The 27,480-nt window shown below is 42.0% G+C and overlaps 1 protein-coding gene across 1 annotated transcript; it reads right to left on the bottom strand.

Annotated features, from left to right (window-relative positions):
* Window positions 1-650: 650 nt before the first annotated feature.
* Window positions 651-8,494, bottom strand: slc35b3 (solute carrier family 35 member B3). Its single transcript, XM_085362501.1, has 10 exons — window positions 8,296-8,494; window positions 7,051-7,287; window positions 6,746-6,867; window positions 6,469-6,623; window positions 3,832-3,939; window positions 3,375-3,472; window positions 3,137-3,229; window positions 2,759-2,870; window positions 2,447-2,516; window positions 651-1,617 (listed from the first exon to the last, which is right to left on the bottom strand). The coding sequence occupies exons 2-10, from the start codon at window positions 7,264-7,266 to the stop codon at window positions 1,467-1,469; spliced, it is 1,125 nt and encodes a 374-aa protein (XP_085218627.1). The 5' UTR covers window positions 7,267-7,287; window positions 8,296-8,494; the 3' UTR covers window positions 651-1,466.
* Window positions 8,495-27,480: the final 18,986 nt, after the last annotated feature.

Below are 27,480 nucleotides of genomic sequence, written 5' to 3'. Positions count from 1 at the left end.
AGACCGGACGAGCACAGATCTCCGGGGTGATGACTGGATACTGAATCTGGATTAAAACCAGATGCACAGATATGAAGCTAAAACCAGAGATTCAGAGACGGGTGTGTGTTTGTATGAATGTGTGAAAAACAGCAGTACACCACTGTCCTGAATGTACTGGCAGTCGCACTAATGTCAGTCAAGTAATCTTTTTAACCACAAGAGGAAAAAATAAAGCCGGATATAAATCCAGACCAAAAATGCTTTAATAGCCCTGCAGGGGAAGCAGCGGTTTGCCTGAGGAAGAACCAGGTGTGAGCTTTATCATGCCATCATTTAGAAAAACTGAACTGGTATTTATGTGACACACACACACACACACACACACGATGGATCTAAATGAATAGGACAGCCTCAGCGCTGTGAAGACTGCTGTTTATTTTCCGTCTAGCAGTGCTCTCTTTTTTCAGGACTCCTAATCAAACACGCCCAAGGCCACTGGATGGATAAACACACACACATTTTGGCAACATTTCAATTCTTCTCTCAACTGGTGCAAAAGGAGAGAATAAGGGCTGGCTGACAAAAAAAGAAAAGAAAAAGAAAACACCACCACTGTAATTACTAAATACATATTTTATTGTAAAAAGAGCTTTACCCTTTGACCCAAACGTATATGGTTAGCAAATTATGGCAGCTGTTGATGTTCAGGAGTGACTGACTCCCAAAAATGTGACCATCGCACATAACACACATTATGAAGGTTCGAGTCACATATGGATTACCCCAAGAAACCCAAAACAAACAAAACTTATGAAAGCCACTTTTACGTATAAAGAAGGTCCTGAAAAACATGTTCTTCCATCTTTCTGGCACATGCAGGGGCAAATATACTTTTTTTTAAAAATCAATATGTATTATTTTAAGATGGGTGACAGTAATTTCACACATGATACAGATTACCACGTATCTCTGTACTTGTTCTTTCAAACATTTCATTTTTGCTCCAACCACTCGAGGGTTAAAGTGTTTCACTCAATTCCAGTGCAAAACTGTGCAATTTGGTGAGCTAATGAGCTGGCTTCCCTTTAGAAAGTCTCATACTGCATGTCCTCAGTGTTGTACAACACATTGGAAAAAAAGTTTCAGTGGGGCTTTGAAGTATTGCTTCACAAGATCCCACTAGGCATTGATCCCCTTTTAAAACGCAGTTCCTTCATTTTCCTGCAGACAGGGCCACTTCGGTTAACCAGCAGTGTCCTGGTACGCAGATGGAAAACAGCGACTCCCTCTCCCACAGTTTGATTATTATCAGCTGTCTGTAAGGCTGATTGGAGGTCGAACCCTGTGTGCCCATCTTTGGCTCAACATTAGTGGTGATGAGGCCCGGCATATGCTTCAGCACATCCTGTGGGTATTTCATCCCGGAAGTAGCAGAGAAAAGTGGTCTGTCGGCACAGGACTTCCACCGAACCTCTGAGTGTCTCCTACACGTTTTGTGAAAGAAATCGGACTTTCTTTCCCGCCAGCAGCCAGCTCCTGAGGTCCTTGATGGAGGGAAGCTTCATTTTGTCCTTGTTTTTACTGTAAACATTCAAAAAAATTCCAAAGAGCACCAGAAGGCCGCCCCAGATGTACCTGACGAGGTCAAAGACGGAGAGGTTAGATGTTTTATACAACTAATGTGGGAAGACTTACGACACCCCGAGAAGTTTGTGGCTTCAGCTGAATGATGTAAAAGGTTAATAAACGGATAAATATCTACTTTCCACAGAAATGCAAGGATACAGTCTGTCCTAATGAGCAACACTGGGCAAAGGCTTGCATGCACAAAAATCCACAGGGCATTGTTAAAATAACAACACATAACTTTTTTTTTTTGGACAGTTTGAGTGAAGTTGAGTTTTGCTGAAACGATGGACCAATGCTGCTGCCCTATCAAACACATGCAAACCAGGTGTAATACAGGTGTTGTATATCATACAACTCCTCAGAAATTGATGCAATTAGTATTTATAAATTTGGTTAAATCTGCCATTTACTGATAACACACTGTAGTACTGCAGTTTTTTGGTTTTAAAAAGTGTTAGCTGTTGCCATAAAAAGGGACTGAGTCCAGTTAAGGGTGAGGGCACACACCAGCTGGAGGGAGAATAAATTTGGCTGTGATGACACACAAAAGTTTTTCTGTTTCGTGATACACACACACACAGTTTTTAAGAGTCACTGAACAACAGAGCAGTGGATTCACTCTCTGACAGCGCAGAGGGCGAACAAAAGAGGGAAGGACAAACTGAAGGAGCGGAGGAAAACTCGAGGTCTGCAAATGGACTGAGGACATAAAAACCAGGGGCAGAGAAGCCAGATCAAGTTTTTTATTAGTCAAAAGAGGGGGTCAGCGGTCACACTGTAGACTTACTTTAAACTAGGAGGAAAGTGTTTTAAGTCAAAAGGTGGTGGTACTTACTGGAAAGTGAAGGGTTTTGCAAAGAACATGAAGGAAAGTACGATAGTCATGGCCTTCCTCCCAGTGGTCACTGCACAGAAACCCGCACAGATGCGTTACCATCAGTGACACTCGTTACATTTCTTTACTTAATTACTTTTAAAATATGTCTAAGAAAAGACAAACATCCTGGGTTAAGATAGTGATAATTTTTTTTATCTATATAATTGTGTGGCTGACTGAAATATGACTATTTGCCGTTTATGCCAACAATGCTGTTTTCACACGAGATAAAACAATTCTGAGGAAAACTTTATAAACTGCGACTCTGACCTGTTACAGCAACCAAAGCCCCAAAGAGCTTGATTAAGGCCAGCACAAAGGAGATCCCAAAATAACCCGTAAGAGAGAAGAAGAACGCGTAACCATATGTCTTCACGGGATGCTGAGAAGGAAAGAGGGGAGAACAGATAAACGAACAGGGTCCAGATGAAAAAACACTAAAAACTGCAACCCTGTGCTACTGGAAAACATCAAAACATCATCAATCTACAAGGTTAAAGCTGAAATACAAAAAACAGGATCCTGACACATTAGTCCTAAAAGGATCTGATTTCACATTCCTTCCAATGCTAACGGTTGAAAACATAAAGCAAACAACCCCACTAAAAGCTAGGAATGTGTAATCACATCATCTTCAGGTATATTCACCTCTGAGCAGAATGCTACGGCCGGTCCCAGCCCACCAACACACAGCAGGCCCACCAGTATGTAGACAAAACCAATGGAGTATGAGTACAGCACCTGTGAGCGACAAAATGCGGCATTACCACAACATAGAACAGAAGTACTTTCAATCACACCATCAACCAAAGCATTCGGGATTTTTCTCCAACAATGTGTGATCCTATCAAAATGCCTTTGGATTTATATTATTTCACTAGTGTACCATTTCAGAGTTGGAGCCGTTATGGAGTTTCATGGCTTTCTCTTGCACGTTTCCAATGGCAGCATCTGCACACAGCGCCAGGGAGATGAGAAGGACACCTGCGTGCACAGAAACATGCACATGTAACCATTCAGGGTGAAGAAGGGGAAACATTAACAAACTACTCAATTTCAAACAGACGCCTCAAGGTGCTTTAACTAAATATATTATAATATTATTCTAGAAGTTCATAGAGCACAAATAGACATTTTATGCACTAAAATAAAAGTTTCCAGCCACAATTCAGTGATCCAAGAGTAAAAGTGAAAGAACCTGTGACAGACGTCAGCAGCTACATTATGGAGATGTACATCATATATACAGTGTCTTTAATGTACTCATGCAACATCTCTGTATTTGTATAGGAGCCTCTGTTCGAAGACCATCTGAGTTTGCAGGTGGATCTCAAAGGAAATACCTGTGACATTGAAGTTGGGGGCCACTTTACTGTCTGCTAGGGTAAACCAGATGAGTCCCAGACTCATGCAGAGAGCAGCAGACACATCAGCCACATTATAACGTTTACCTGGGACATAAAGATGGAGGAAAACGTTATTTAAAATCTTATATTTTTATTTTTCAAGCCTTAAATCTAAACCTATTTCTTTTACTTGTCACCTACAAAAATCAGGCAAAGTTTTTAAAACTACACCAGCATGAAATCTACACTTTAATGTATGATATGTGTAACACTTTAAAACATCCCAGGCACAATAAACCAAACTGAGAGTTTCCCCTCAAGCACAGCTTACAAAGAAATCTTTGAAAGATGACGACCCACCTTTAATAAACAGAAGTTGACATTGGACTGAAGTAAAAACACATCACTAAAGAAAGTTTTTGCAACAGATATTGTTCACAACTTAAAGTTTCTTGGGCTGTGCATGCAAGAATGAAAAAGGAAAAAAAACTGTGAAAATGAAAAAAGAAAAAAAAAACGTGGGAGGAAATAAAACAACAGGATGAAGGAGTCTTTCAAAAACAGGCTGACGGACGGATGCCTTGAGGTTGACGGGGGACGTGGCATCAGGTTGTGGTCGGCTTTGATTCCCTGACTCGTCTTTGAAGGGCCTCACATCAGATGCATCCCCACACCCCTGCCTCCATCCATCCATCCATCCATCCATCTGTTCATCCATCCCTCTCTCCCACTTTCTTTCCTCTTTGCATTTGGAGTGAACAAATTCTGTTTTCCACTCGACCCCCTTGAGGGACCGTGGTCCTCACATCTATTCATCCAGAGAGACGTAAGGAGGCGGGTGAAAAAACATAAAGAAATAAAAAAAAAAATGCACGAAACCCTTCTCACGTTCAGGACGTTGAACCTTGTGAAGGCCAGTGTGAGGATGAAAGGACAGACAGAAGTAAGAGCGGGGAAGAAACTGCACGTACTGCCGACCGGTCCCTCACGACAGAAAACAACAGACGTGGATGAAAAGGATGCACTGAAAGTTGAAAGGTGGTCACTGCTTCAAAGGAAATATGTGATGAATGAAATGAGGTGGAAAAAATGAATCTACTTTTCCCCCCCTGTAAATGATGATGTAACATTCACTTTTATTATATTCTGAATAATAAAAAAAATCTTCATTTTCAGTTATTTTGAAAAGACTGTTACCTCATGTGCCAACAGATTTGAGCTACATGTACGATTACAGTTTTGTTGAAATGATGAAAACTTAAGAGATTACAGTAACAGGTTCATGCTCTAAGGCGATCTCCTGAAAGCAGGAACCTTTAAGCTGACCCTAACTGTTGATTTACATTTGAACAAGACCAATTAAGCTTTTATAAGCCAACCCAAAAAACAAATACCAGACTAAATAAATATACCATTCAAAAAAGTTAAAGGAAAACTTTGAAAACAAACCAAATCCCAGTGGGGAAAAAAAAAATACTGATAGGACTGGATAATGTGTTAGGAATAAAAGGAGCCCCAATGTGCTTGTATGCATCCCTAACAATATCAGGGGAATGCTGCTAAAGGAGATGAAGGATGGAGTCTTGGGGGGGGATCCCCTCCCAGTTCTGAACCATTGCATCACAGAGCTTCTGGACAACTTGGCGGCATAAGATGGACAGAAACATAATGTCCCAGAGGTGTTCTCTTGGATTTAGGTCAGGTGAGATTCGTCAATGTTATCACTTACTTACTCCTCCAGGACCTGCCTATAAATTCTCACTGCATGAGGCTGGGCATTGTTGTGGACAAAGAGGACCAAAGGACCCATTGCACCAACACAGAATCTACTAATAGTCCAAGGATATTATCCTGATACCTAATGGCAGCCAGGATGCTGCTCACTAGCCTGTAGATGACTGTGCGTCTCTCAATGCATTCACCTCCCCAGACCATCACTGACCCACCACCCAACCAGTCATGCTGCATGATGTTTCAGGCACCATAACGTTCTCCCCAGTTAATCCAGACCCTTTCACATCTGTCACGTGTACTCAAAGTACATGCTCTCTGCTCCCATCTAGAGAGCTAGGTGTCTAGAGGATGTCAGTCCCTCATGCCACCCTCATGAAATTTGCTTCTGATTATTTGGTCACACCAGTGGCCTTCTGGAGGTCACTTTTTGTAGCTCTGCACATCCTGCACAAAGGAGCAGATACCAGTTCAGCTGACGGGTTGTGCATATTCTACGGTCATGTTCAGCTCTCCTAAAGTAACTGTCTCACCCACGCTTTTAAGACTGTGCTGGGAAGCATAGCAAACCTTGTGGCAGTCAAACATATTAATGTGTCATCCTGGAGGAGTTGGACTAAGGTATCAAGGAGTTGGTCAAGGTATCATCTCATGTCATCAGTAGTGACACTGATTCTAGCCAAATGCAAAAAATAGTTCTTTTAATTTGTTGAACAGTTTACATAACACAGGAAATCCCCTCAAATTATTTTACAATGAGAAAGGCATAGAAATGGTCTACAGAGAGCTGCAATACTGATGCCTGCGGATCATCTAGTAGCAAGGATGAAGACTTTGCAGAGCAGGAAGCAAAAATACACACAATGCGCACACTGTAAATAAGTATCAACATAGGAAGCTGACCTTGTATAAACACTCCTCCAATCATGACTGGGATGAGTTTACAGCACTTGAAGATGACCTGTGTAGGGTAGTTCAAGTAGCCCAAAGAGGTATTTGACAGGCCCATAGTGCCCACCGTTAAAAATGCTATAATCATATAGGTCTTCCCTGGTATCCTGGAGGAGATGAAATTAAAAAAAAAAAAAAAAAAAAAAACAAGGAAGAAAAAGTCAGACACAAAATGTGTTTTACAGTAAAGGCTGTCTTCTGGGGGGCAAAGCATAATCTGTTATCATACCTTCTGCGTTTGTCCTGTGTGAGCTGAAGCTCTACTAATCCAAACATGGAGTAGAAGCCAAACTGGACCAGAGTGAGGTACCAACCAAAGGGCTTGAATCCTTCCACAGAAAATATTAACTCCTATATTGAGGGACGAATATAAAGACATAACAAAACACCCTTAATAGCCTTGTCTCAGTTTTATTTAATCAATATATTCACATGTTATCATGTTGAATAACACATGTAATTACTGCATTTTTACTGTATTACTATACGTGTGTGTGTGTGTGTGTGTATAAGAAGGATCGTAATCCCCGTTACCTGTAAGTATCCATACATGAGGTAAAAGAAGAAGACTCCAGCCACACAAATAAAGAACTGTGTGGGTGCACTTAAGCTGCTCAGGTTGATCCCCAGAACCCTCAGCTCCTCCACAGACTTTATATGAGGTGACATCACCTCTGTAGACGAGGGGATGGAGATTGAAATGTGCTTCCGTGAACTGTTGTAGCCCACCAGGCCATATTTGGCACTCATTGTGTCAGCGCCTGCTGGAAGCTGCAGGGACATAAAGAAAGATTTGATGCTCCTCCTTTATGATGCTTCGGCATAAAGCACAGACTGCAGCTTTGATAAGAAGATAGCGAAAGAGCTCACAGAGGCATTTCATCATTACTGTGTATACGAAATGCAGATTGATACACCCTTCAAACTGCATGCAGTTGAGAAACTAGCATTAGGCAGGCTAACCTAATATTCCAAAGTAGAAAATGAAGGATGGGGCGGATAAACTAAGCCTGGAGCTGAGCTTTCATCACCTCGTGTAAGAAATGGTGACCATTCACTGGGTCATTTTTATGATGACAGTAAAAAAAAAAGTAACTAGAGTGGCTGTGCCATCAACAGAAAGACCTGTTGAACACGTTACACCATGGGAACTGTGCTGAAATGAGGCGACTAAATGAAGCCATATTCTCTATTATATGAGTATGCAAACGATCCTTGCAGGCAGTGCAAAGCAAACAAGAGATCTTAGAGTAAACACTTAAGCAAAAATACCAGGCGAGGCTTTAGTGATGCAGTATTTTCGATACTTCGTTATTGAGCATGCACATATTATTGTCACTGATTCCCCACATTCTTTTAAAGACTTCTTTTCATTTTTTTCATTCTAAACTATGAGAACTGCTAGTGATCACTACTCTGACTCAAATCCACCCAGGATACGTTGCGGCCAGTGATATTCTGCCACGAGTAAAACCACTGAATAGCATTCACCAAAGCATCCACCACATTAAAGCTGTGCTAAATGAAAAAACATTATAAAAAGAGACTGTTCTTACCCCTGTTTAAATAGCCGGTAACGGTAGCTAGGCTACGAAGCAACCCGTTTCTAACGCCATGAATACTGAATGGAGGCTGTCATTTGATCAGAGAGCAACGATTAACAATCCAAAGACGCAGCTATTAACGTCATCTTACCACACGTTTGCTGTTAGCCACACATGTCGCACCTGACATAGCTTTATCATTCACCAGAGTAAGCTACAATAGCAATCTCGTTACCTTCAACAACACTTCCGGGTGTCTTTACGTGCTCTTATCCCCAGTCTCAGAGGCAACACCGGTGAAAATCATTCCCCTCGACTCGCTCGGCTTCATCTTTCACACACTCCGAACATTTTCACGTTTTTGGTCCTCAGTGACAAAAAGGCCAAAAATGCGCTTACAAGCGTGCTAGCCTGCTAAAGGCTACATGCATTTGCAGGGATGGCAGGCTAGAAGCAGCCAACAACTTCCGCTCGGCTCCGAACTCTGAACTGCGCCGCTATTGGTCAGCGGAGACAGGCACTGCTTCTGCAGGTGGCTTGTTTCACGTTTTTTAGCTCCCGTAAAAATAACAAAAATGTATTGGTCGGTGCCGTCCTGTCGATTCGGCACAAACACAACAGAAGTGAATTATTAGCTGCATTTAATAGGAGAAAGACCTGACGGGCTGTAATACGCTAGCTTACCTGGGTAGAGGAGTTCATCATGAATAGGTAGGGTAGTGTTCCTGTCGCTGTCCACATCATCAGTGACACACAAGCACTTCTGGTTAATCCTGCTGAGTGACGGTCTGAGGTGTCAGTTTTCATTTTACTTTCAATTTTAAGAATTTATTTTTATGATAAAACTATTATTTTGAAAAGGGTCAAATTATGTACAGATATAAAGTTGAAGTCAACCAGGATAAAGGATAGTCAAATATAATGTAGAGGTGTTTTGTTATTTTGATGTCGTGCTATGTTGCACCTCTAACTTTGCTAGCTTTTACTTTTTTTCTTTAAAAAATTATTTTTAACTTTTTTTTAAACATCCAATACTGCAGTTAGATGGGAGAATTTCTAGGTTTATATTTTATTTAAATTTTTTAAGTATAATTTAATTTTTACGCTATCACCTTCAAGGTCATCTCCTTGTGCATTTCTTCCAGCGTTCCTGCACCTGCATCACTCTGTGGAGGTTTAGTTTGGACAGCTTCACGCAGCTGTGCAAGCTCGTGAGAGCAAACATCAGCTTCTGTGGTAAGGTATCAATCAGATCCAAAGTGCATGTAGTGGAGCATTGCTGGTGGGGGGAATTTGGTCTCCAGTTAAGGCATTAAAGGTGCATCACATCAGGAAACATGTTCAGCATTTGTCCCCAGAGGTCAGCCTGTGGAGGCAGAGCTCTTTCATAACGTCTTGAGCTGTCTGAAGGAAAGCATTTAGTAGAAGTGACTTGAACCGTGGTGTTTGCCGTTTTCCATACTGTACCCACTGAAAAAAAGCATTAAAAAAGAGCATAGTAGTTTTCCCCAACCCGACGTAATTGTCCCTCAACACCTGGCAACCCTAAATCCCCATTTTGATCTCTGATCATCGTTAAGCTTCCACGTTGATGCTTTATATAAGAATACTCACAGAACTTTTAGATTGCATGTCATCCACCATCGACACTTTTGCTATTGATACTTTACTTGATATTTAACTGTAGAAACATTTTTCTGCTCTCATTCTGGACGATTTAAGTTAATTTTTGATGGAGTTTAAGTATCAACGGTGGAGATACTGAAGCTGTAGCAGTAATCATTCTGACGTTTAGGTGTCATATAAGTATTGTTACTGTGCAGGACAGCTTCACAAGTCAAATATTGTCCTCAACAACTTTTTTCCCTTGATTTTCTACATTTCCTCTTTCCACCATTCCAACAGTCTTCCACCTTTATCCTAGTATATTTTCCCATCAGCTCTTCTCTCCCTTCACCGTGCTTTCATGTTCATATAAGCTTTGCTCTGCATCACAATTCTTTTGCTCTTCCCTCCCCTTATTGCATTATTCCCTCCTCAACCTCCTCTGTTCTGGCTCTGTCTCTTGGCCATCTCATATCCCTGCCTCTCCCTCTTTGGTTTCCCCGGCATAAGGCATGAAGCTCTTTTTTTGCCCCTTCATTTCCCTCCTCCCTCATCTAGCCTTCCTTTCTCCCTGCTGTCCAATCTCAAATCCTTCCCTCTGCCTTTCTCTCTGTCTCTCCCGCTCTCTCGCTCCCCCTGTCCTCCTTCCCCAGCCAGAGGTTAATACACTCCAGGATGGCATTATTTCCTCCCCAGCCCTCCGACAATATAAAAATTCAGAATGGACAGCTCAATCCCTCTTCCATCTCAGATTTGATTGTAATGGTATTGCCTCCTGTCCCTGGGAGGCCCCTGCCGCCTCGCCAACCCAGCCTTTATGACGCTAAATGGCCGGGCTACAATTTTTCCATCTTTTCAAAAAATTCTGTTAATAACTCATTTGGAATGAGCCGTCGACACTCCCTGGGCTGTCTGCGGCCAGGTCTCTCACCTCTCTGCTCACAGGGGTCACAATATACAGAAAAAGATGCAGGGCTGAATCGCAAATGTAAAAGGTTAATTAATCTCCCTGAATTTACAATCCCATTCCCCGCGCACTCCAATCGACAGTCCCACAGAGACAAAAATGTCATATTTACAACCTGGCATGGAGAAAAGCACTCAGCAATGCACAGTTGTCGAGCACAGGCGAAGGCCTGTCCGACCACTTTTCCTTCCCCCCGTCCAACTTTACAAGTGCAACCATTCATCTCGCATGATGGATTTATGTAATAAAACCCATTTCCTTTTCCCATACGATCCTATTAAATAATAAAATAATTATTTATTGATTATTCAAAAAGGTACATATGCGCGGGTAATGGCTTTGTACCACACCACTGGACCCGCAATAAATAAAGCAGGCAATGGGAAGGCTTGAGAGGGACAGAGGAATAAAGCAGGGAGAGAGGGAAGGGGGGGGATGAAATGACTTTTGAACTAGTGAAATCTGGATCCAATATGGCCTCTTGCAGTACAGATCAGGAAGGACATTATTCGATCTTCAGGAGGCTCATGTGGGAGTGCGACCTATGAATGTTTTTAATATTGTAAATCGACCATAGAAATTAGACTAGACAACTGGGTCACAGAGTTTCTCCTAAACGATGGTAAACACCAGTTTTCTTTTTCTGTCCGGGTTACGAGTGTTTACTGTTTTGCACGGATACAGCGAACACCTGATAAAGCACACGATGAAAAGTTAATTACAGAGTTGGAGCTAGGGGAGGCTAAAAATGTCCATTTTAATAATTAACAGACTCTTAAAGTGTTTCTTTTAGAACTTTTTGCTACTAAAATATCTTATTGAGCTACACTGAGCTGTCCAGTAGTGTCTGAACAAAGACATTTAAAAAAAAAAATTTTTTTTCAAGAAAATAATCTCATATAAACACCCTGCCCTTAAATGGTGCTTCATTTTATTTATTATTCACCATCAGTGTCATAAAAAAAGCCCCTCTGCCCAGCCGTGGATCATTTCAAAAGAGACACTTTAATGTCAGCCAGATATTACATTGAGGGCTTCTTAATAACCCATTTGTGTTTGGTCTTATCCTCGGCTAAAGTGCACTCGCTCTCCGTTGTCTTTTTCCTGGGCTTGTCTCAAGCCTCCTGCATGCTACGGAAAACAGATGCTATCTCGGCTATATTACTTCTCAAAGCACTCATATCCTCTCCCATGTTATTTTCTTTGATCTGCTAGGCTTGCTGCTCTTACATTTTTTTCTCAACCCACCCTCCCCACCACCACCACCACTCCATCTTCTATCCTCTCTGCCAGAGTGCAGAGGCAAACCGGCCAGACTGGTTCACGGTGGTTGTGGACCTTTCAAATTCACCTCATCTGTTCTCTGTCATCGGAGGGCACGAGGGGCACGGTGTGTCGGATCTCTTAGAATCTCCGTTTAATGAGCCTGCACCATCAGAGGACAGAGTGTCAGCTTACATCCAGTGAACACGTTAAAGCAACAACTCCTAAAGTGTTAGGATTTATATGTTTTGTAAAAAAAAACCAGCAAGTCCAAAATCTTCTTTAGTTCCAGCGCTTCATACCTGTCCAATCATAAAGAACACAACTGTTTTATGTAAGAAGAATAATTTTAGTTACAAGTTGCTTTGAGTTGATGGGAACTTTGCAGAAAGTTTGGGTGAAGATAAACTTTCACAAAAACAAGTTCAGGCTTTGGCGCATTAAAGTGGGTCATATCAGTACCTTATACTCATGCATCTGTATCAATACAATTTAGAAATAATGCCTGATCTCGTTTGTAAAGACTATACTTTTTTTCCTTTTTGACATTTTTACCTTTAGAGAGCTGAGAGTGAAGAGAAAATAAATACAGGGCTCAACTTAAAGTAGAATGACATACATTAAAAGTCCCCAGGCATCGATCCAGAGTTATAGCCTCTACTGTACCAGGTTGTTTCTTCAAGTTGTTCCCACAAAAAAACAATAAACATCCCTCCTTTTTCCACCGGTCGACTTCCACTGGTTTTCCCGGTCAACTTTCTTTCAAGAAGTCAAACATCCAATTGAAGCATCGCTTCAATTGTTCAGCCTTACATTGAACATCAGTGTGTTTTTTCCAGGTTTTACAGTAACATTCAAACACATGCAGTTTTTAGGCTTATCTGTCCACATGCACAGGTCATAAGCGGTAAAAAGAGAGTTAACGGGGGCCACTGAAGGCAGGCACAAGAGACCGAGGAATCTCTGACTTTCTTATGAGCAGCCAGGAGGGGGAAGCATCCCTCTTTGCAAGTGTGCTTAGAAGAAAAGGAAAGAAAAAGTAATTAAGCAAACAATTTACCAGGAATTGTGTGTCTGCTTATCCAATCTACCGTACTCGCTTTTGCTCTAATACATACAGACAGAAAATGGAGGTGGGGGTGTGGGGTGCGGGGGGCGCAGATAGATTGTTTTTTGTCTCCTCAGAGTGACGGTAAATGACACACATGTTTCATTGCCCATTCATTTAACCTGCACTGTGCTTATGAAGAGAAAGGGATTGCAAAACAAATTACGTAGTGTCATTTAATTAGGAGTTTGGCTGTGAGCAATAATCCCGTTTTTTCTCATAACCTTTAACTACTTAATGGATTTGAGAAGCTATTACCTTTCAAGATTTCCGTTTTTAATTATTTGGAGTATTGTCACAGATATGAAATGTCAATCACACTCCGGGATTAATGCTGCGCTTTATGACTGAATATTATTTACTTATGGGTTGAAGCTGGAGGAGCTCTCTCATCTGACAGGTTTGCAGACGCAACAGAACTTTGCAATATGCAAAATCCTCTCCGTGTCGTTTATGCTCCCATTTGCTAACAGCCTAATTCTAAATCCACGAGAGGCCATTATTTACTTAGATATTATAATTATGTTTATGATAACGGCAAGCCACGGTAAACCTCATAGTAATATTAGAAGCGCTCTTATGTGAAACTTGGATTGGATTATAATAATGACTCAGTTTTAATATGTACAAACTCAATTTATAGCTTCCCTCCTTTGGCGTTTATACTGCAGGTGTGCGTGTGTTTAAAACATAATCCGTGCGCTATGTGTGCATGTGTGTTTGGATAAGTCCTCTGCAGAGGAACTACCTCTCACCCTGATCACGTTTAAGGCTACGCTGTGAAAGTAGCAGAGAGAGTTTGTTTAGTTTCCCCTGGAGGACATCGCAGTTCTCTGCCAACAGACCAACCCACGTACTGTGACGCTAGGCCTGACTGTGTATACAGATATCTTAAATACATGAGCCATCTGAGGTACCCTTGATTTTTTCTTCTTCTTCTTCTTTCTTTTTTTTTTTTGCCAGATACTCACAGGACCACAAGGGCATGTGTCCCGATCTTAAATCAGCACTCCTGCTGTGACAGCACGCTCCGTACCTGGGCAAAGTGGATAATACGTGTCTATTTTGAATTTTTAAGTAGATCCAAACTATATATATATATTAGAAGCGCCCAATATAGCTTGTCTGGAAGTTGATAGTTTTACTCGTGCTAATGTCGAGGAGAATAAATGAAACGCACCTCAAGCAGTTCAAATATTCATAGCTTTATTCAAATAGATGTTTTCACCCGGGTTTGACACGGCTCTTAGGCTGGCGTGTTGGCTCCTCAGACCCCCCATGGCATGGGGCATGTAATCATCCTGAAAGTCTCTCTGGGTGTCTGCACTCTCATAAAGCAGGAAAATGGATCGTGTGGCCCAGGAAGGGAAAATGAAAGAAAAGGAGAATGAAATTACAGACCTGGCTGACTGCACAAATCATGCATATCATGTTTTATGGCTTGCCGGAAGAATTCAACACCTGTGGATCATCGTAGCTATAATTGTACATGAACGCACCGGGATGGAGGTGGGAGGAGAGAGTTGTGGTTTGCGTGTCGCTGAAAGTGCGAGCGAGAGTGCGCGCGCGCGTTCTTGTAGGTGTCTGTGTGCTTGAGAGTGTGGTTTTATTTTTTTTTCTTTTGCTGGCATGACTGGCTTTTAGAGACAGAGGTAAGACGATAAAAGAAAGTTACTGGAAACGCCTGTTGTTCTTCCCCGTATATCCTGGGTGAGCCACCCGCAGCCCACACGGTTCTCTCACAGAGGCTTCATTTACCAATGTAATTACCCTGTTTATTTACCCTACATGCTTTTGGTGGTAAAACGGGGCCAATTCATCAGATCAGGACAATTTGGCCCGGCTTTGGGCTTTTGCCATTTACTTTAATTAAATGAGGCAATCAGTGAATCATAAATCACAGCCGGTGTGACCACTAGCTCTGTTTGAACCCGGTCTTCCTCTTTAAAGCTGACACACCTCGCGCTAAAGCTTAAATTAGACACAACTACAGCCTCTGAAAGCTCCAGTGCGGATTGTAATTCTAGTTTATTATCACTCCTCCAGGTGCACGTGGGCTAACGCTGAAAATCAGTTTTTTAACAATTATTATTATTATTATTTAGTCCTAATTGTGTTTTTTATCATCTTCACAAGTTTTGACACTTTCTTTAAAAGTTGCATGAAAGATGCATGAATAAAGGTGAAACCCCTGATCGAACACCACCACCACCCTCTTCCTCTTCTCTCCCTCCCTTCTGTTGTGGATGCTGATGCTTGAGTCAAATTGATTACACCACTCCATCTGCATCATGACTGGCCTCCTCCTGTGTTTGCCGCCTCTGCCTACAGCACAGAGTTAGTGTACAATTACATATAGTTTAATATATCTGCCTGAGCACCTTTAAATAAGCATCACAAGTCCACAAGGTGATTTGTCTTCCAGCCCCATTACTCCATTGTACATCTTGATAGCCAGGGATCGCTCCTAGCTATGTTTAAGCATTAAATAGTGTATTATTATTTCACATAAATCAAGCTGAGTTGTGAGGGGGGTATTCATAAATTTTGCATTTCTCACAGACAGTATTTTAAAGCCCCCCTCTCTCTCTCTCTGTCGCGCTCTCTCCCCTTCTCCTCCCTGCCGCTCTGAATTTGGGAGACTAAAGCAATTTGGCTCCCTGCACTTGATAGTACATTAAAGATGGGCATATCAGCGAGGTATATTCAAAACAACATGTAATGCAGTTTAGATTAAGTTTGAGTTGCTTTACCACATTCATCATAGCACCGTTTCCATAATGAGCGCCCTTGCTTTTTTTGTCAGCGATGCAGCCCGACACATGCACCGATGCCATCAGAGAACACTGTATTGTTATTGTCATGAATAATGGGGGAAAACAGTAATAAAGCCCATTTATCATAATATTTTCCCGGTTAACCATGGCTACTGAATCTCTTATCTGTGCTCAGTGACGAAAGGACGAAACTCAATTTAAATGTGAGCGTTTGCCGTCACTCTTTTCTCGCCAGGACGAGTTGCAGCCCCCCCGAACACCCCCTTCCCACCGGCCTTTGGATATTAGACTGTTTGCGCAAGACGTCTACTGAGGAAATGACTTCACTCAGGAAGCTGGATGTCAGCTTTGCACACGAGCAGGAGAACTGCCAACGTTACAGTCAGGCCGACAACACGTTCTTTTCTCAGCTCGCGCTCCGGTTGAGTGTAAAGCCTACAAAAAGTGACAAAGGAGGAAATTGGACTCGCGGTTGTTTTGGTTACTCCAAGGACACCTTACACATTCGTTTCTATCTCCAGTCTCTGGCCTGGTTTTCTGATTGGTCCTGACATACCAGTCACAGACCGGTGTGAGGTGAAACTCAGGGATTTGTGTGTGTGTGTTAGCATTACGAGCTCTGCCAAGTCCCCCTAAAGATTACGCCATTAAAAGGTGGAAGATTACACAGTCGTGAATATTTACATCACTGTAAAATAGCTGTGATGCTTGATTATAATATTTATGCTTACAAAATTGTGATTACGTTGGCAGAAACAATGTCTGCATTCTTTTTACTTGCTCTGATGTCTGTGCTCATGCAAAAAAGATGCAGAAGACTTTATAAATTTATCTAAGAGAAAAAAACTACATAAGCCACCCCGCAAAACAAGATATGATGGCTGTCATGTTGTAAAATGGATCAAATTACCTGAATTATGCAGTATTAGTGAAACTTCATGAGTCACTGGAAATCATACTCCTTGCATATTGGTTAGCTTAAATTGTTCAAATAATGCAAAAGTCTCATAAGTTTGACTCATTGCAACACTACACCACAATTAAAGCTAATTTTCCCTTTTAAAACATGCTTATCATTTTCTGTACCTAATAATTATATGACCCACTGGGCCCCCGGCGGGGCTTCACTGCTGCAACAAAGTCAGTAGAAAAAAAAAGAAGAAAAATCTTGTAAAAGTCAATGCAAATTGGAAACTGACTGGATGCCAGGACAGTAAGTTGAGGATTGGGTTGGGGGAGGAGGAGGAGGAGGGGGGCGAGGAGGGGAAAAAATGTCTTTGAACTAGTTTTTGCTTGCAGAAAATATCGCTCCTGGGTTGATATTCTTTCTGAAGTGTTTCATGGCAGCGAGAATTAAGAAATAAAGCAGAGAGCCAAATGATTCAGTGAAAAGATGGCACACACCCACAGGTATTCTGTTCACATGACATCACCATGCGTAAAATTGACAACTTCAAGTTTTTTATTATTGTGATTTAAAAAAAAAACAAACTTGGTTAGTTTATAAGAACCTCTTCCAAGACAGCAAAGTTGCTCAATTCTTTGTCGGGTTTTTGTCAGTCCGGCAGTTTTCATTAAACACAACTTTACAAAAAGACCTATCAGGGCTTTTGTTCTTAATCGCATCACAGCCGCATGAAGGTACATGTGAACGAGAACTCTTTTTTTTCCTTCCTCCACCTTCCTTCATTCCTTGGAAGAACGTTTGCTCTGACCTTGACATGTGCAGGCTGGCTGGATGTTTTCCTCTCTTCTCAACTCGGCTCACGAACTGGAAACTTTGCTCCTGTCATCTCTCTTTCTTATGATCGCTCTGCTTTCTTTAGCTTACGCACACAGGGAACAGACTGGCGACGGTACCCGGGAGGATAAATGCTCAGTTAAATTGAATAAACACGATCCAGACATGCGCCATTCCGGCCTGTCTGTTGCGGACGATTCGCAGAGATCCCCCGATTCCATCAGTGAAGAAGGTGCAAAGATTAGATGTCAGCCGAGAGAGGCCACTGTCAGATAAAAGAGGATCCACGGCTCTCGCGATAAACGTCATTTTAATCCAACATCAGATAATCAGTGATTTTACTGAAATGGTTTCATAGCTTCCTTTGTTATCTTTTGATGATAGATAGCAGTATAGAGTGCATACGTTCACGCTAGTATTTCCTCTAATTTTTTTTGCACACACCCCTGCTGTTTGCTCGGTTCCTCTCAGTTTAGCAACGTCTTTATCTTAAGGTTGAAGTGAAAATATACTCGTATTTTTCCATCTGTGTAATAGTTTGTAAGTGTTCGATCAGTGTCTAATGCAGGACGCGCCCCACCCTCGTAGTCACCATATATGTTTATGCTCCAGATGCTCTCTTGTCCTCTCGTGTTAAAACAAAATCGCCTGTCTATCATCTCACCATAGGTGCACTGGGTGGGGCAGGATTCCAGTCTTTTGAAGCGAACTTGTCATGAGAAATCTGCATCGCCGGGACAGAGTGCAGTCACAGGCACAAGATTAATTGTTTGCGGTGCACCACTTCAAACGTTTTTTTCCAGACGCTCCATTATAATAAACTTTTGCACAGCTCATCATCACCTGTGTGCACACCTGCGGACGGGCACGCTCAGTGAAAATGTCAGTTGTTGTGAAAATACACGCACGTGTTCACGTGCAGGAAGGCGAACATGCACACAAGGGTTCATAGTCATGGAATATATACGTGCGTGTATATGTTTACTTAAAATGTGTAGATCCATAAAATAACTGCATAAATGTATATTGACAACTGACACTCCTCTACACACACACACACACACACACACACACACACACACACACACACACACACACACACACACACACACACACACAACACAACATTAAGCTGTTTTCTCTTCTCTGTTATCTCCAGCTTCCTTTTTGCCCTTTGGTTAAACATTCTCTTGGCATGCATGATCTCATTTAACTTTGATTTCCTCTTTTTCCAGGACGGCATCCTCGATGGTTCCAATTTCCAGCCCATTCCCCAATTTTCAACCCCAATGACAGACAACACACGCTCGAATGGGTGCTTTGCTAAAGAAGGGAATTGGTAAGTGATGATTTTAAATGCTGTTTAAGATAAAAAGAGGAGTTTTCAACAGATAAGAGTGTGCCTGGGTAGAGAGCAGGAAGCTCGGAGATACCAGTTAGAATGTACTGTTACAGTAGCCACATACCACATGTGTGATTTATGGTGCTGGGCTTCAGATAGCGCTGCAGTAGAAAACTATTTTTTTCTTTTTTGTTGTTTTCAATAAACTATTACTTTACATTAGATATGAAATATTTCTATAACAGTGTTGGAAAAAAAAGCTTTCATGTTTTTTGAAGTTGTGCTAAAACTCTGAACCTAAAGGGAATATGTAGATAATTAATTTTATTCTTAAAAAAAAATCCTAAATTTAAAATGCAAAACCCTCCAATCAGTGTAATTTGAAGGTGAACTGCTGAACTGAACTGACCTGACTGGTTCTCAGTGGTGTAACAATAATTATACATATTGCATTCTGGGCTGAAAATAAATACAAATTATTACACCTTTTCCTGAGTTGAATTTAGGCTTTGGATGCATAAACAATAAAGTTCTTCTGATTATTTTATTACTATCGCAAAATAACTTGGAAGCCTTTCCCTTGAGAAAATCTGTAAAATTAAAAATAAGACAAAGGATGGATCCCAAAACAATGACAATATTTATTTAATTTGTTCCTCTTCAGTGTGGACAATTTGTCCAGCATGAAGTGCTTTTTTTGTTTTTTCCTCTTGGTTGAAAAGAGCAGCTCATTGTAGAGCTTTAAGTGGTTTGTGTAATCCCCTATAACCTATACCATGAAGCCACAGGATTGTGAAAATCTGTTTTCAGCACATTTTGAGTAGGAGCGAACCTGGGAATTCTCTCTCTCTCCCTCTCTCCCCAACTCTGTCATGAAACAGAGCACCCCATTTCCATATCAATCGGATTAGTTCCAAGACCAGGCAAGTAGGAGTAATGTAAGTAACCGTACAAATTTAAATATAGGACATCAAAAACATTGTTAGGCATTCATTTATTTTTGAGGCAGCCCTGGCTCTCTGTTTCCCTCTGTGAAGATGAGATGAAAATGTATCTCCTTAAATTTATTTTCATTTTATTTTGAAAGGCGCTCAGCACCATAGTATTTTTTTTTTTTTTTTGCCATTTCATGTGCACCATGGCACCCCGCAGTTTTTCTGTGCTTAACCTCTTTTGTGAAATGAATATGTCATAGCGAGCAATCCACTTGTTCAGAATGCAACGCCGAGGCGATTTCAGGTGGGCAGCGTTCACGTTCACACGGGAACGGACGCTAACAGTCGTGGGCCGTGGACTCCTGTGGTATTTCAAGTCACGGTTAAACATTTAATTGATAATGGAGTTACACAAGTACATTTTCACATTTATTTTTTTTTCATACTGTAGATAAAATAAAATATGTTGAACTTTGCGAGTGTTTTTATTACTGGGATTACAGGTTGGTTGGTTTCAATAATATTGCAACAGCAGTGAAAAAGTGAAAAATCAAACATGATCTGATGAGAGACAATAATGTCATAAATCGTAAATGCTGCACTTTTAATTCTGGTGTTTTTTTAATTTTCAGACTTTAAAGCAAAGAATTCCGTTAAACTTGTTGAGGAGTTTCTACAAACGACACTGTTAGCTGTGTGTGTGTATTATTCCAGATTACAAATTATCACCTTTTTAACTGCACATAAAACAAAATCTCTGAGTCAGAACCAATAAAAGGAGAACATTGTTTGGAGCACTTGCTCTGAGTGGGAGGAATTGGGAGGTCATCGTGTGTGAGAGAGTATCGGAGAGATTATTCAGCAGTCCGTGCTGCTGACTGATCAGACGGCCCAGAAACTCCCTGTCCGGATGTGGAGATAGATAGATGGATGCCTGCCTGTGCTTCCTCAGCCCTTTATAACTTAGCCCGTCTCTCTCTGTAATTGAAAAACTAGCTAGGCTGTTTTGTCTTGGGATTTGTCCCTTTATAATGCAGCTTCAAAACAGGAAAACCAATAGTGGGAATAGACCCCCAAATGTAATTAATTTTGTTGGGGGCTGTGGGGGGGCTGTGGGTGGGGTGGTGGTGGGGGTATTATTGCAGGAGGAAGAATTCTAATCAGTTGCAGATTCCTTCCTGTTTGGTTAGCGTGACCGTGGCCAATTACCAGTGAACTCTGTGTTACAGTTTCACTTCCTGTGCTACCCAAAGAATGGGCTGAGGACGCTGATGCAGAACCGTGGAGGACAGAGCGAGGGAGTGCAAGAGAGAGAAGAGATAGCAGGGAAAAGACAAAACAAAACACATGAAGCCGAGACAGCAGGAAAATAAACAGAAGAGAGGAGGGGGAAGTGAAAGAAAAGGAATGGGGTGGAGGGGAAATCTCCGGCCAGATCTTAGGTGCACATACGTCCTTTATCCACCTAATATAGGACATGACATGTGGTTTCCAAAGGAAATGAAAGGATTTTGGACCTGATTTCTGGAGCTGTTCTCAGGTAAAGGCTGCAACTGCAGAGCAACAGACTTGAACTCAAGGCACAAATGCAATAACGCATAACTCAATCACTGCAGCGATGTTATCGAAAGACACAATTTGGCTTCGCTGTTTTCCCCTAAATGGAATCAAACCACAAGACTGAACAACTGAATGACAATTGGCTGAGGCCCACCTGAATTTGCATAAAGTGTCCTTATTCTTTTTGTTTTTTAAATTTTTTTAGCATGCAGAAGTAACTCAATAAGCTATGGTACTTCCTGGGAAATTCACCATACCTATTAACCCATATACCGCTTTTGGCCAGGCCAGCTGTTTACACCATATTACAACAACATGCCTGAAATGTCAGTCATTGCAGGACTTGAGCCTTTTTTCTTGTTTTTATTGCGTGAATGCTCGCTCGCTTCCACCTCAGCAGGTCGGTAAAAACATGAGATTTTGGTGGGAAGCTAGACTCGGTGCCACAACAGAGCTTTCCAGTGACAATCGCTAACAAGCTCCACTGCCAAATTGGTTCCCTTTGGCTTGATTCCACTCCTTAATTCTCTCCTCCCTTACCCCCGATTGCTCCTCCAGAGGGGTCTAGGCTCATAGTTTCCCATCTGTAATAGTTTTTGTGGCATGTTACTCTCCCCAATCTACTCCTATAATTCGCTTTTGATGGCACAGTTTAGTTGTAGTTAGAGGAGCCGTGCACTCTGGAGACAGCATTGGCAGTGGGAAATTAATTGATAAATCCTGTTGTGATCTGATCGGCAGTGCCACCGTAATGCACGTCCTCTATTCATCTTCTTATAAGTTGAAATGGTGGAAAATTTTTAAGGCAGGCACATTTAATTGCTTAAATATAGCATCAGTTGCAGATTGCTACCAAGTTTATTTGTAAGGTATACAATATATCTTACAGATTAAACAGAGGTAATTGCCATTTCAACAGTGTCAGTGATGACACTGCAGATAAATTCAAATAAAAAACAAACATGCCGGGAGTGATAAGAACAAATTTCTTTTCTGGTAAAATTCGAGATATCTGTTTTATATTACACCACAGATGACATGACATTTATTACCATTTCCAGCACAGTTGAAAACATCTCAAGGGGCCCGGTACTGTAGCGGTTACAAGTGGAATAAACTGCTTAGAAGATGTTCAAGGGATGATGCACATAACTGGCAATATGAATGTGAATTCCCTGAGAAGCTTATTTTTGCACACACATACACACACGCACAGAGTGAACAACATGAGAAATGGGCGAAGAGCCATAGTATTCAGTGCAAACTGGAGGGCCCAAGTCGCTAAACTAATCCTAGTACCATAGGATCCCACTTTCAGCCCTGTCTTTTGCTGCAGCTGCCTGGGATCATTTCACAAACACGAGGTATTCCTGGAAGAATTGATTCTGTTAGATAGTACATTGATCACACACATCGCCTGCGGACAGAAGATGGCTTTACAAGCAATAATACGGGAGACAATTATATTATTTTAGTGAAATAAGACAGAGTACAAGCAGCGAGTGCCAATAGCCCAGGCAGGGGGAGGGAGGCACAGGCGGGCCCCCTCTGCGGCTGCCTCGGTGTGTTTGTGCTCCATCCTCAAGTGGCACGGTAATCCACTAAACTTTCCTCCACCCGCTTCCCTCAATGCAATCAGGATGCGAAGGCTCACCAGTGATTGCGTTCATTTGTAAAAGCATCCAAGCCAAAATTGAACCCCAAGGCTGATAAACTATAAAGATGCTGATCAGATCGCAGCTAAGGAGTCCACACTTGAGGGCACGAGGTGTCAGGGCTGGAGCCAAAAGAGCAATGACTCTGTATACCTCACTCAGAGCGAAGCGACTGCCCCGGAATACAAACAAGAGGGGAGAAAACACATAAAGACGACAACAAACTGCGATAGGATTTTTCATCCTGCAGCATCTCCCAGAAGAGGAGGATTTTTAGATGTTTTTTTTCACCCCCTTCCCTTCTTCTGTTTTATGGACTCAGTTGGTAAATGCATTTATTGCTCAGGCTTAAGCAAATGTATTTTATTGATGAATTCTGTGCGAATTTCATAATGCATCTCATGAAAAGCAGAAGCCCAACAGAGATCTTGCAAAGGGAGCTCATATGTTTTCAGCCCTGCAATAGTAAGTTGGAATGAGAGCAATATATAACTATTCAAGTCCGGCCTATTTTGTCTTCCGCCGCTTTGCCCTGTTGTCACCGCACGCACTTGAAGAGTTACTAAAACTTTTTGTCTGTTAGTTATTTCTCACAGCTATTGCCCTGTGTCTTTACTTTAAACACACATCTTCCCCCGCCAAAGCACAAAGACTGAGGACAGACAGGGGAGAGGAAAAAAACAAAAAAGAAAGAAAGGCAGGATTTGAGGATCTCCATCCTCGTGGCCCCAGTGCGTTAAATGTCAAAGAGCAGTCAGCGGGAGAGACTGATTCCAGGAGGCGATGTGAATGGGACGATTGAAGACCTGCCTTGATTGACAGCTCCTCCTCTCTCGCTCTGCCCCGAGGGTGATTGACAATGTGGTTCATCTCACATTTTGTGACTGAGCTAATCCAGTAAATTCCTACCAGACGCAGCACAACTCAGCAGAGACCTGCCGCTCCTTTCCCAGGTGGAGCTTTCATTTTATCTTTCGCCCTCTCCCCAAAATAAATATGTTTTTCCATCTGTGGCACTCCAAACAAATTGGGGAGGGGTATGGTTGGGGGGGACTATAATTAAGTGTAAGTACATAATTAAGCGAGTTTAGAAAAGTGCTAGTTTTCTATGAATTAAAATGTAGACTAATTACATGTGGGAATTAGCCTGCTGTTGTGCTAGTGATTAATATTGTCATAGGTTACTGTCTCAATATGCTGCCAGTTAGAAATGGGATCACCTCACTGGAACGATTGATCTCTTGCCAAGTTCAATAATTAATTGACTCAACAATCACTGACATGCAACTATCTCACACGTCGTCTCCTATGCCCACAAGGTGCGTCGCTCGTCCTCTTGACCTTGCACCTGTATTTTGACGCACGCCTGTTCCCAGAAAGTCGCTTCCGCCGCACTGCAGCTGGCTTTTCAAAGACGAAAGGAGACACGAGTGCAACATAAATAAAGAAGAACAATGAACTTAGAAGACCTTCGACCTTGTTTTTGGGTGTGTGTGTGCACCGTTGCCGGTAGAGCCCGAGAGTTGTTGCAGTTTCGTTTTTTCTTTTTTTGGGGGCCTTCTTGACAGCCGCGACCCACATTAGTGCAGCAGCTCCGTAAGGAGAGAAATGGGGGAAATACAGTATTTGATGGTTTCATTAATCATCATTCCTAAATTATCACTAAAGTGAGGGTGTGCGTTTAAGAATGATTAATTGCAGAGTGAGGCTAATCAAGCAGTGAATTACCTGCCTGCTCTTTTTGCAGGAGGTTGGTGTTAACCTCAAATGCAAAGCAAAACGGTGTCACAGAAAATCAGTCAGAGATACTAATCGGTGAAGGCCCTTTGTTTAAAAAAACAAAGAGACACACATTGTGACGTCATGTAAAAACGACTCTCCAGAACATACCGGAAGAATGCTCCTCCTACTGTTCTGAAAACCATACGCTAATACTGAAAGATAAGGCTTTTAAAATGTAACCCCCGGTTCTATGAATCCAAAACTGTGTTGATCTGTGAAATCTTTGTAAATGACGAGGCTGAGAAAATGTTCTGGGCTGCTGCAGTGCTAATGTCTTAAAAGTTTCTATCTTTAATTACTAAGGACAGCATTAACATCAATAATTCTCTGTCTTGGTACAGGTGGCTCCTGTGATCTGCCCGAGCAGAGCCCAGACAATACCCCAGTGTGTACAGATCAGGTGTTTAACTTATAAGCATGATGAAAGCCTCGGCAACCAGTTGCGACAATGGCAAAGTGAGATAATAGCCCGCCAAGATGAGCCGCGGATGACTTGTACAAGCATCAAACTTTCACGGTGCATTGCACACTCTGAATGGTATGCTTTTGAAGTCAGAGACTCTCAGGGGTGTGGCAGACGTTGTCTGGTCCACCTCACCGTGTTGGGTTATTAGGCCACTGCTTTGGCTCACACTAAGGCGCTTTCTGATAAGGTTTAGTATTCGTGACATTCAAACGCGTGCGATGTGACCAGATCCTTGAGAAAGGAATAAGTATTGCATTAAAATATACCCCATAATTTGACTCATGCTTCAGAGCCAGCGCTCATTTGGAGGCAAATATTTTGTTCACATACACAAATGAGCCCTCCTAATTGCACGATTTTATGCACAATTCAAATTCAAATCATTCCTTCTTGACACAGCCAATACATCTGTCACGCGGCTCCTCATTTTTTTGTTGAATAATTAAAAAAAGAAATAGAGAAACATACTAATGAGGGAACCTTACTTGAGGGCTTTGACGCTCCACTGACTATCATATTAATGTATTCCTGTGTGAATTAAACGCATCATCAAACACCTAAGTTCCCTCCATATTTTCCTCTGAAGACAAGGGCTGGACACCGGTGTCTACCTTGCCCTCTGCAAAAATGAAGGGCATTCTTCATTAATACATCTCTTGTGATTACTTGTTAATAGCCATGTACTAAAAAGGCCTCCTGCTCAAATTGACAAAAACGCCGGGAATTTAGCTTTTTATGACAATGACATTGTTTCGGTCAATGATTAAGTCATTAAGATATGTTAAAGTCAATTTAAAGTGATATGTAGATTTAATATACCTTGCTGCCTTTGTCTTTCCCGGCTCTCTATAAATGTTGTATGCATCCAGAAACCTCCTCTGCTGTTAAGAAAAAATAGATATCTTGAACTGTGACAGCTGCAGACATGTTTCAGGCATGACAAAAGACCTTTGTGAAATGAATTTCCTTACAAAGATCACAGGAGTTGTTTAATAATGTGCCGCAAACACAGTTTTTCCCATCCTATAGTTTAACTTATTAGATTGCTTAAAACAGACAAGCTATCCAATCCTGTGCCAATCCAAATATTTTTTCCAGAAAGCTTTCTAGGCGGTCTTCTGATGTGGCTCTGTGTAAGAAACCAGGCACGCCAGATCAGTGTGGAACCGTTGGTTTAAGACATTTTTATTTCCATTTCCTTAGGTCTCGGCACCAAAACAGCTTTCTTAATGGTTTGGCTTAAATTGCACCTTTCTACATGTTAACCACGCTTCCCCTCTTCTCACCAGGATGATGAGTCATAATCCATCCACCCCTCCATTCTCTTTCACAGGGACATACACTGAACAAAAATATAAACGCAACACTTTTGTTTTTGCTCCCATTCCCCATGGGATGGACGTAGAGACCTAAAATTCATTCCAGATACACAATATAACCATCCCTCCCAAACAGTGGTCACAAATCAGTCCAAATGTGTGGTAGTGGGCACATCTGCTATATTGAGATAATCCATCCCACCTCACAGGTGTGCCACATCAGGATGCTGATCTGACATCATGAGTAGTGCACAGGTGTACCTCAGACTGCCCACAACAAAAGGCCACCCTGGAATGTGCAGTTTTTTGCGCTATTGGGGGTCTGGGGACCCAGAACCGGTCAGTATCTGGTGTGACCACCATTTGCCTCATGCAGTGCAACATATCGTCGCATGGAGTCTATCAGATTGTCAATTGTGGCCTGTGGAATGTTGGTCCACTCCACTTCAATGGCTGTGCGAGGTTGTTGGATATTCATGGGAACTGGTACACGCTGTCGTATACGCCGGTCAAGCACATCCCGAACATGCTCAATGGGTGACATGTCCGGTGAGTATGCTGGCCATGCAAGAACTGGGACATTCTCAGCTGCCATCTGCCCTGAACAATGTGAACCATGATTCATCCGTGAAGCGCACACCTCTCCAACGTGCCAGACGCCATCGAATGTGAGCATTTGCCCACACAAGTCTGTTACGGCGACGAGCTGGAGTCAGGTCAAGACCCCGATGAGGACGACGGACATGCAGTTGAGCATCCCTGAGACGGTTTCTGACAGTTTGTGCAGAAATTGTTTGGTTGTGCAAACCAATTGTTCCAGCAGCTGTCTGGGTGGCTGGTCTCAGACGATCTTGGAGGTGAACCTGCTGGATGTGGAGGTCCTGGGCTGGTGTGGTTACA

The sequence above is a fragment of the Diplotaxodon limnothrissa genome, linkage group LG9, assembly GCF_057381915.1.
Source record: "Diplotaxodon limnothrissa isolate DT_005_m linkage group LG9, D_limnothrissa_male_GT1.1, whole genome shotgun sequence".
NCBI lineage: Eukaryota > Metazoa > Chordata > Actinopteri > Cichliformes > Cichlidae > Diplotaxodon > Diplotaxodon limnothrissa.
This window is presented reverse-complemented; position numbering and strand designations above follow the sequence as displayed.